This window comes from Neopelma chrysocephalum, unplaced genomic scaffold (genome assembly GCF_003984885.1).
Source record: "Neopelma chrysocephalum unplaced genomic scaffold, ASM398488v2 Primary Assembly neopelma1_42b, whole genome shotgun sequence".
NCBI classification, from domain to species: domain Eukaryota; kingdom Metazoa; phylum Chordata; class Aves; order Passeriformes; family Pipridae; genus Neopelma; species Neopelma chrysocephalum.
This window is the reverse complement of record NW_020897701.1, coordinates 2,815,085-2,825,655: the sequence shown is the minus strand read 5'-3', so window position 1 is coordinate 2,825,655 and position 10,571 is coordinate 2,815,085. Positions and strand designations below refer to the sequence as shown.

Here is a 10,571-nt window from a genome sequence, read left to right as displayed (position 1 = left end):
CCGGACGCGGGGCCGCCGGGGGGGCCGCCGCCGCCGCCCCTCGCCGCCGCCGCGACTCGCCGCACGCTCCCGCCGGCGGCGGCGCTGGGGGAGCTGGAGGCGCTGAACCTGAGCGGGCGGGGGCTGGAGGAGCTGCCCGAGGAGGTGGGCGCCGCCCTGAGCGGGCTGCGGGTGCTCAGCCTACGGCGCAACCGGCTGAGCCGCCTGCCCGCCGCCGCCCTGCGCCACCTGGGCCGCCTGGCCGAGCTCGACCTCAGCCACAACCGGCTGCGGGGCCTGGGGGACGGCGGGGCGCTGGCGGGGCTGCGGGGCCTGCGCAAGCTCAGCCTCAGCCACAACGAGCTGGGCGCTGAGGGCCCGGGGCTGCCCCCGCGACTCGCCGAGCTCGGCTGCCTCGAGGAGCTCGACCTCAGCTTCAACCGCCTGCGCCGCCTGCCCGAGGGCCTGGGCCGCCTGCGGCACCTCCGCACCCTCGACGTCGACCACAACCTGCTGCCCTCCTTCCCTGCCCCGCTGCTGGAGCTGGCCGCCCTGGAAGAGCTCGACTGTTCCGGCAACCGCCACCTCGGGGCTCTGCCCGAGGGCATCGCTGCCCTCCGGCGGCTCAAGATCCTCTGGCTGAGCGGCACCGGGCTGGTGGCCCTGCCCGAGGGCCTCTGCCAGCTGAGCGCCCTCGAGAGCCTCATGCTGGACGGCAACCGGCTGCAGGCCCTGCCTGCTGGCTTCGGCAGGCTGCAGCGGCTCAAGATGCTGAACCTGTCCTCCAATCTGCTGGGGGAGTTCCCTTCTGTCATCTTGGCACTACACAGTCTGGAGGAGCTCTACCTGAGCCGCAACCAGCTAACCTTGCTGCCCCCTCGCCTTTGTCAGCTCCACCAGCTCCGCACCCTCTGGCTGGACAACAACCGCATCCGCTACCTGCCTGACTCCATCGTGCACCTCCACAGCCTGGAGGAGCTGGTCCTGCAAGGCAACCAGATCGCCATCCTGCCTGAGGGCTTCGGGCAGCTTTCCCGTGTCACCTTGTGGAAGATCAAAGACAACCCTCTCATCCAGCCCCCCTATGAGGTGTGCATGAAAGGCATCCCCTACATCGCAGCCTACCAGCAAGAGCTGGCCCACTCCCAGCCTGCCCTCAAACCCCGCCTCAAGCTAGTCCTCATGGGCCTAAAGGATGCAGGAAAGACCCTGCTGAGACGATGCCTCATGGAGGAAGATGGGCAGAGAGGGGATATGGGAAGCCTGGAGGTAGGGAGCACTCGGCCCAGAGGGTTTCCTGGGAAGCATCAGGACATTGGGAAAGTGCCAGTTGGGTGTTGCCCCTTCCCTGAGCTTCAAGACACTTCCTCAGCACGGGTACCTGTCATGCAGCAGCTGGAACGTCACCCCGCTGAGCAGCAGGAACATCTCCCTGCTGAGCAGCAGGACATCCCTTCTCACGTCCCCTCTCAGCGAGTGAAAGGGCAGACACCATGCCCTGCACCATCACTGCCACCAAATGCCCCCGAAATACCCTCAGGACTAGGACTGTCAGGAGGCAGCAAGGGCATCGAGGTAATGGACTGGACAGCAGATGCAGAGAGGGGCTTGACATTCATTGTGTATGAGCTGGCGGGGGACCCAAGTTATGATGTGATCCAATCTTTCTTCCTCTCTCCTGGAGCCTTGTATGTGCTGGTGGTGAATTTGAGTGCCTATGTCCCTCAGCACTTCTACCCCTCTGTGGGCTATTTCTTGCACTGGCTCAGTTCCAAGGTGCCCCATGCTGTGGTGTGCATGGTGGGAACCCATGCTGACCTCTGTGCGGAGCGGGAGTTGGAAGAGAAGTGCCTGGACATCCATCACCAGATTGCTCAGCAAGAAAAGAGGGATGCTGAGGGACTCCAGAGCTTAGTCCAGCAGGTGGATGAGGCTCTGGGGCAGGACTTTGACCTGCGCTGCTCCAGCCCGCATGCTGCCTTTTACGGGGTCTCAGACAAGAACTTGCGGCGAAAGAAGGCCCAGTTTCAGTACCTTCTCAACCACCGCCCACAGATCCTCTCTCCAGTGCTGCCTTTCAGCTGCCGGGACCGTTGCCAGGTGCGTCGTCTGCGAGACAAGCTCCTCTCCGTGGCTGAGCACCGGGATATCTTCCCAAACCTGCACCGGGTGTTGCCGAAATCCTGGCAAGTGCTGGAGGAGCTGCACTTCCAGCCACAAGCTCAGCAGCTGTGGCTTAGCTGGTGGGACTCGGCCCGGTTGGGCTTGCAGGCGGGCCTGACGGAGGATCGGCTCCAGAGTGCCCTGTCCTACCTGCACGAGAGTGGGAAGCTGCTCTACTTTGAGGAGCACCTCACCTTGCGGGAGTACGTGTTCCACAACCTGCCACGGCTCATTGACATCCTCAATGTCTTCTGCCAGCGGGATGCCACTGTGCTGCTCCAGAAACTGCTCAGTGACACTCAGATTGACGAACTGAGGACCACTCAGCTCCATCACTACGTGGAGGGCTTCTTGCTGCATGGCCTCCTCCCTGCCCATGTTATCCGTCTCCTCCTTAAGCCCCACATCCAGAGCCGGGAGGATCTGCAGCTCATCCTGGAGCTGCTGGAGAAGATGGGGCTATGCTACTGTGTCAACAAACCCAAATGCAAGCCCTTAAATGGGGCCGCTGCTTGGTACAAGTTTCCCTGCTATGTGAAAAACGAGGTGCCCCATGCAGAGGCGTGGATCAATGGCACCAATCTGAGCGGACAGTCCTTCTTGGTCGAGCAGCTGCAGATTGAATATAGCTTTCCATTCATTTTCCCACCCGGCTTGTTTGCACGCTACAGTGTCCAGATCAACAGCCACGTGGTTCAGCGGTCGGATGGCAAATACCAGATTTATGCCTACCGGGGAAAGGTGCCTGTGGTGGTGAGTTACCGGCCTGCCAGGGGAGCTCTGCAGCCAGACACTCTGTCTATCGCTAGTCATGCGTCCTTACCAAATATCTGGACAGCTTGGCAAGCTATTACGCCTTTAGTGGAAGAACTGAATGTCCTGCTCCAGGAATGGCCGGGCCTGTACTACACTGTGCACGTCCTCTGTTCAAAGTGCCTTAAAAGAGGGTCACCCAACCCACACACTTTTCCAGGTAAGGCACAGCTCAGCTTGCCTTTCATCTCTTCTGGGGCTTTGCCCCTTCTAGAAGGATGTGTTACCGTGTCAGCCTTAGCTCTGTTTCTTCTTTTTTTGTTTCTTTTTTCTTTTCTCCTCTGCTCTAACTCCTTTCCCCCGTGATTTGAGTCATGAGAGAAAATATTAGGGTAGCTCCAGGGAGACAGGCTTAAAATAACCCTATTCTGAGATGAGGCGGGTGTTACAACCCCTTTTGTCTGTGCCTTTTCTCTCTGCTTTTTTGGGTTTTGGCCCTGAGAGTTGGTGGTACCATTGTTGAAAAGGCACTGACCTATCCTTCTCCTTGTTTTGATTCCTTTGAATGGAACTGGGGTGGGTTTTGTGTTTTGGGGTTTTTTTTCCTAATTCCTTTTACCCCGCAGCTTCCACTTGGGACTATTTGTAAACATGGATGGAGATGCCTAAAAGATTGCAGGTGTCCCCCACCCCCTCCTTCAACCCTCCACCCCCAAAACCTGGCCTGTGCTGCAGCGTCTCTGAATGCAGGAAAGCCCCTCCTGGTAGACAATGGGTGTGTTGGTCTCCATAGCCCCGTGTAAAAAGCGCTTTCTAGTATCTGAACCTTGTCTCCAGCAGGAAGCATTCCTCCCCGAAGAGAGAGGGATGCTCCATCTTCTTTGTTTAAGTGTCTCACCTAGGAATGATTCCCAGACTGCGCCTTTTGGAGCTATTATTGAGAGCAATTATTTTTCTTCCACTCTCCCCCTTAATCTAACAAAAAAAGCATAATCTCCTTCCTCTGGAATGTGACTAATCATGGTGCTTTTTAAAGCTCTCATTTCTAAACTTGTGATTTTTATTGGTGCTGTTTTCCAGCAACATCTCTTTTACTTTGTGGGTGTGCAGGTACTGCCTCCTAACCAGTGTCCTCCTTGCTCCGCTTGGGTTTGCTCTGTGGCTTGTGGGGGCCATGGGAAAGGTTCTTTGATGTGTTAATCTGCACGAAATCAAAACACACTCTGCACTGTAAACAGCACCCCAGAAATGTGTATTTTTACACACACATACATCCATGTAGGAAGTGTGTTGGACATTATTTACAGGTAGCTTGAAATTGTGGGGGGAACTGCAGTATGATTTGAGTTAAAGCAACCAATGGTGCTGAATTGGTTTGTAAGCAAATGTGACTAATAAGGCGTGTTTTTTTCGGGTTTGGTTTCTCTTTTCTTTTTTTTTTTTCCTCTGGACCTTGAGAATAAGGAGATGCTGCTTGCTCCTCAGCCTGCATCCTATTGCAATATTGATTGTATCTCCCTCTAACTGTGCTCGCTTATGTAAGAGCCGTTGGGCTGGGGGTTGAACCCATGCTGTGAGACACTCTGAGTGGTATCTTGCTGCTGATGTGCTGCTTGAGGGAATGTGATCTGCTTTCCAAAAAAAAACCCCTGAAAAAACTCCCCAAAACAAACCAACAACCCCTCAAAACCCCCCACCAAAATTAGTCAAGATAGCCAACTATATGAGCAATGTGCTGGTGTAACAGGCAGCTATTGAAGGCTTAGTTTGTGAATTTGGATCTGCAGTCATGTATCTGGTTTGTTTTTTTTTTATTTGGTGAATGTTTTTTGGCTGTTTCTTTTTTGCCTGTGAGTAGATGATGCATTAAAAGTGAAATTTGAAGAGGAGCCAGACTGTCTGCAGGCAATTGGTGTCATTGCTGACCGGTGACAGTCAGAGTAGGTCCAGAAGCATGAGAGGGGCATTGAAGTTAAAGGGCCTTTTCCTTAATGGGTTTGGCTGTGCCATATATGTTTCCTTAGAGGTAGGAAAGGGTTGTTCTCACCTGGGAACCAGGTCAGGTGTGCTGGGAAGGAAATGCACAAGTAAGCAGTGTGTTGAGCATGAGAGGAGCTGGGGCTCATGTGCCAGGTCTCCGAATGCCACCTGGGTGATGCTTCCTGTGGAAAGGGGGTTGCAGAATTTCTGAAGTACTCCAAGAGGGGAAGTCAGGCCTTCCTGCCAGGGGCACAGGACAGCAGCACAGGCGATCCTACCTTGGGGCAGGGGATGACTGTCTTAACATGGATACTACGCGAGTCTAGCTGGGAGAACAGCAGACAAGCATGTTTCAAAGGCAAGGCTGATCTGTGGAAGTGCTGAAGAGTGAATAAAGGCTGCAGTTTATTGAGAAACCTGCTTGTCATCTTGGATGATGCTTAAATCTAGCCCAACTGTGATCTGGAAAATAGGAAAAATGTGAACTGTGATTTGGCTTGGAGACGCCTGTATGTCTGCATTTAATCTAAAATATTCTTTGCTGTGTATCTGCTCTATGAATAAAGGACTGTTTAAGAGCCCCTGAATGGCAATGGTGAAGCTCGAGATTTTTTTTTTTCTCCTGACTTTGTTGATCAGGAGGTGTACATGTTTAAAGTCATGCTGTCAAGCTTGCTGTCATGCAAGTGAATCATGGTTGGTGTCATTTTTGACAAGGTATAGGAAAGAGATGAGTCTAATGTTACGAAAATATGTAGTGAGGGAGATGTCAGTTTCCTTCCAAGCTCTTTCAGTGAAAATCCCTGGCAATTCTTAAATAGGTCTGTGGGCTTTTTAGGACTGCACCGAAGAACTGCTTTGCAGCCTGTTGACCTTAATAAGGGAAATATTTCTGTGGAGACACTGCCAAATTTGTGCTCAAAAATGGAAGTACAGTCTGGCTCTGTGTGTTGTTGTGCAATCTGTGTCGTCATTCATGAAACCGATGGTGCATTCTTTGGTCATCCAAAATTTTTATTGGAATCCCCTTCAAAGAGGGGTCTTGGTTGTTCATGTGTTGAGGATTAATCATTGCTTTTCCTCTTCTTCCCTTTCCGCCCTGTCCCACGCAGGCACGCTATGACTTCCATGGGTAATAAAGAAATACCCTAGGAACAAGCTACTGTGTATAGAAATGGTTAATAAGAATTGAGATTTTGGATTCAGTCTTCTGAGGGTTTATTGCAAACAAACAGTGAATGAAAGTGATATAAAAATGCCTTGTTAGGGTCCTTTTAAGGAAGTTTTTGCATTTGAAACAATTTTTTAGCTGGGTGAAATAGTAATGGAATTGGCATCTGAGCTGGAATCTTAGTGTGCTTCGAGACTGCAGTCATCCACTCGGCTGAAAACAACTTGGTGTGTTGAATTTTTTTTGTGCTTTGCATTTGCAATACATATAAATAAAAGTTTTCTTACCAGGCTAAGAAAGGCATATCCCTGCTTGGAGTGACCAACAAGAATGATTCACCAGTCCAAGATGATGAGAACTCAGTTAGGTTGTCACAGGCATTGTGAAATGCTCAGATTTGTATGTGATGTTCTTTTAGCCCCTGGACTGAAGGGCTTTTAGGTTATTCATGTCCCATAAGCTATTAAGTGACTTGGGATTGGGGGGTGGAGGTGATTTGCCATCTGTCTGATAGTAGACACGTGTGCTTTGTTTGGACAAATGTGACTGGATTTTCCAAGCCTGCATTCATGTGCACCTGCTAACTGCCCTGCTACTGTCTCCTCTTGCCCTGTACCAGGCTGGGTCTGGGCCACCCCAAGCTCTTCCAGACTGTGGTTTGTACAAGGTGTCCTGATGTCCTGTGTGTGACTCTTTTGGTGTTGGGGGGGGGAGGGGATTATCTTTGACTGGTGGTTTTCTTTTATTCCTGCCTGTAAAGTTGGCTGAATGAATGTAGACATAAGAAAGCCAGGGCTTGTGTCCATTGCAGAAGATGGGCAAAATGCTTTCACAAGACAAGGTGATCTGGGTTTTCACAGAATAAAAATATGACAAAGATGGAAAGCTGCGGGCGAAGACACTGTGAGAGACTAGCAGTCCCTCTCCAAAAGGATGCGCCAGAGCAATTGGGGAGCTTTGAGAGATGGTGGAGGACTAGCAAGAGGTCTCCTGTGAAGAGGAAGTGCACATCTCCCCACCTGCCTTGCTTTTCTATTCTTGAGGTATCAGAGCAGGGAGGAGATCACAAACCTCTACTCTGCCTGTCTCCCACATCAAAGGTGAACAGAAGCAGGGATTATATGCCAGTCACCTTCAGGGGTTCAGATGGAGATACAGTGTAGTTCCCCTGTGAGTCTCTCTGTCGTGGCTAGAGCAGGGTTAACTAGGCCACCTTATGCATGTGATTCAAAGTGAACCATGCTCACCATCCCTGCATTGGAGCCAAAAGCAATCAAGAACTCCCTGGGTGGCTGAGGTGGACTCAGGACATGGAGAGGTGGAAGATCCCATGATGTGTCATGCTGTCAAGTTACCCATGCAAGGTGAGGCAAGAGCAGGTGAGACTGGTTTTGTCAGAAGAGCTCAGAAGTTGCTCCAAAATCTGAGCTGCTGCTCAATGAAAGGCTGATGTCAGGTATCTAATTGTGCTTTGTAGTTACATTTTAAGCAGCTGGGGTTCTTTTCACCGCAATTGCAGAAGAGTAACACCTGCTTGTTATAGAGCCTGATGCTAGCATTTGGCAGCCTTCTATTTTCCCCATTTGAGGGTGGAGTCTTTTTGCTTGACTTTCAGAGTAGATGCCATGGCTTCTTTGAGGCTATTGTCACGCTATCCTGCAGGCTGTGTCTTCAGCAGAGTACTGTGGCATAATTGGAGACAGTGTGGCAAGACTTCAGCACCATGTGAGCTCTGGACACGGATGATCTGGGTGGCAGGATGAAGCTGAACAGGGCCCTGTGATTCAGAAGAAGAGCAGCATAGATTGGTTGTTGGGCTTGGGGAAGCTAGTGTGATTCTGTAGCTCTATTAGCATGGATAATTGGCTGAATGAATGGAGACATAAGAAAGTTAGGATCTGTGTGCATTGCAGAAGATGGGCAAAATGTTTTCACATTTTGAAGTGTGATTCTGTAGCTCTATTAGCATGGATAATTTAGTTTACCAACTAGAGCTGATTTCTGTGCTGCTGAACTGACAACCTAGAGTGGTGTGACTTGCTGTAGGTACTAGTGCAGAAACATGGTAGTAGCCTCTTTGCCACTAGGGTTTTTTAGAGATTTCCTTCACATTGAGCTGTGTGTTGCAAGGTGAGCGTTTGAAGACCTCTTGCTTGGTGGCTGTAGCATCCGCTAATTTACAAAACACATTGAAAGAGACAAAAAATATTTTGTGGTCTTGGAGGCAGAGAAATTACCAGAGGAAGAGTGTGGTATGCATCATGGATGACTGCCATGGGACTGTGCCTGGTGGGGTCTAGATGTGGGAGCCAGTCTTTGGAGAGAACTGAAACAGCCAGTGCAGAGCTGGGCTCGTGCCTGACCATCGAGCTTGGAATGGGAGGGAATGTGGATGCCAGAAGAGAGGCTGAGGTTTTGAATTGCCTTCTTAAAGCTGTCCTGCAGCGTCTGGTTACTTTGTATTGTGTGCATTGCTTCGTGTGTGTTTGGGGGCTTTTTTTTTTTTTAAAGCTCTTAATATAGAACTTGCTAAAATTACTTGCAATTAGAATGGCAACATGCACATTTAACACTGCTTGAAGAAATCCTCTTCCTTATGCAAAAAGTTCCTACGCATTTCTGATAAAGGAAAGGTTTCCTGGTATGTCAGCTCTGGTACAAGAAAGCTCTTCTGATTTGTTCCTTAACAACTTGTCTTGCCCTGACCTGTTCCCCCTGGGAGTCATTGCTGGGCTTTGAGCCTCTGGACTTTGAGCTGCCATCACTGAACCAGGGAAACACTAGATTTGGTTGAGTGGATCTTTTTGGTTTGATTACTGAAGCAAAGCAGAGTTCTTGGCCTTCAGTGCGTTACTTTTTTTTTTGTTTGTGTCTTTGGTTTGCATTTTTTATTACAGTCGCTGAAATTTGTCTTTGTAGGAAATGACCTATAAAAAGAGATGCTCAATACCAAATGATTCTTTGTTTCATTGCGTAAGATGTGTTTAAAGGCTACTGACTCTGGGGATGAGATGAAATGTTGATGTACGTTTTCCCCCCTCCAGAGTCAGTTGATAATGTGAGGACTGATTTGTGTGCTGCTTCATCATGCTGCGGACACAGGTGCCATGAACTGTGCTTTGCACCATCTTGTGTGCAGGCACATCTGGTGGTGTGGTGCCTCCTTCTAGAAATGCTTCAGTGTGACAAGTTTTCCCATGTAAGTTTGGTTGAGATTTAGCATATGCTTGATCCACATGCAGACATATTACAGGGTCCTTTTGCATCTCAGGAGAGGATGGTGGAAAATCACCAACGGTGCTGAATCATTGTGGCCTTTTGGTGATGTGAACATGTTACTTGACATCGGAATAGAGCTGTGAAAAAAGTGTCAGTTTAAAAACAAAATAAGAGTGCATCTGGTGTGTAATTCTTCTGTATGCTGTAGTTCCCTGGTGCTTTTGCAGTATTAAGCAGGCAACTGTGGTAGCCTAGCATGCTCTCCAGTTAGTAATTTGCTAGCAATAGTGCAGATTATTCATTTGGCTCTTGAAAGCAATTTGCCAGGGCAGAAGAGGTAAAATGTGTTTAGCGAAAAGTTCTGTGTGGGGTTTGAATTCTTGGAAGTTGTTGGTGTACAGATTTTTTTACTATCTTCCCCCTTCTGCCCCACCATGTCCTGAGCAGAGGAAGAATAACTTCTGTAGATGTGTAAAGAAAACTGTGATCTGGGAGTTGAATACAAGATGATCAGTTATGTCCTTTTCTCTCTCTGTCCTTGTTTATGGTAGTTGCACTTGTCATGCGCATGTGGACAACTGTGAGAGTAAGCGGGCTGGCTGGTGCCAAATAAGACCACCTCTTCTCAGGTGAGCTTGTGGATGTGCTTTTTAAGGGAGCACCTCTTAGGGACAAGGAGCAGGAAGGGAGTGCTTAAAGCACTTTGTCAGTTATAAGAATCAAACTCCTGCTGTTCCAAACAAAATATGTCAGTGCTTTTGACTAGCTATGAACACATGGGTCTGAGAAAGCAATGCAGATAGATTGTAGGAATCTTGGTCTGCTTGTTGTGGTTTAAGCTATACAGTGATCTTGCCTACATCAGGAGAGCTGATGGGATTCTGGTGACCACAGTGTGAAGGAACTGTGTCTTACACAAAGGTTGAGGAGGCCTTGGTGTTTTTAGAAGCTGTTGAGCAGATGCAGTTAACAGTCTTCAGTGGGAAGATCACCTGAATGTGGCCTTTGTTCCAGCTGAGGAACTGGGAGAACTTTGTCCTCTAGCAACTTCTTTCTTGGGAACCAAATGTAGGAACTGGGACTGGGGGGGTTCAAGACCTGTGAAAAGACTGGCTGGTTGGCTTTGGGAGCAGTGTAATTTGGGGTGTTCAGATGGACCATCTTTGAGGGCTTATGGTTCTGCCTCAGCAGGCTGCTGGAAGCTGAAGTCATATTGTACTTGTGGTATTTTCCTAGCCAAAACGTGGTGCTGAATGCACTGATTGGGTTGCCAACATGGTCAGTGGTAGTGTGGTTTCGGACTGCT

At 49.7% G+C, this 10,571-nt stretch overlaps 1 protein-coding gene across 1 annotated transcript in view; it reads left to right on the top strand.

Annotated features, from left to right (window-relative positions):
• Positions 1 to 10,571, top strand: part of MFHAS1 (malignant fibrous histiocytoma amplified sequence 1) — a 45,395-nt gene that overhangs the window by 10,289 nt on the left and 24,535 nt on the right. The window contains exon 2 of the mRNA XM_027677160.1: positions 2 to 3,115. Coding sequence (XP_027532961.1) covers positions 2 to 3,115 — 3,114 coding nt within the window. The remainder of the gene's footprint in view (position 1; positions 3,116 to 10,571) is intronic.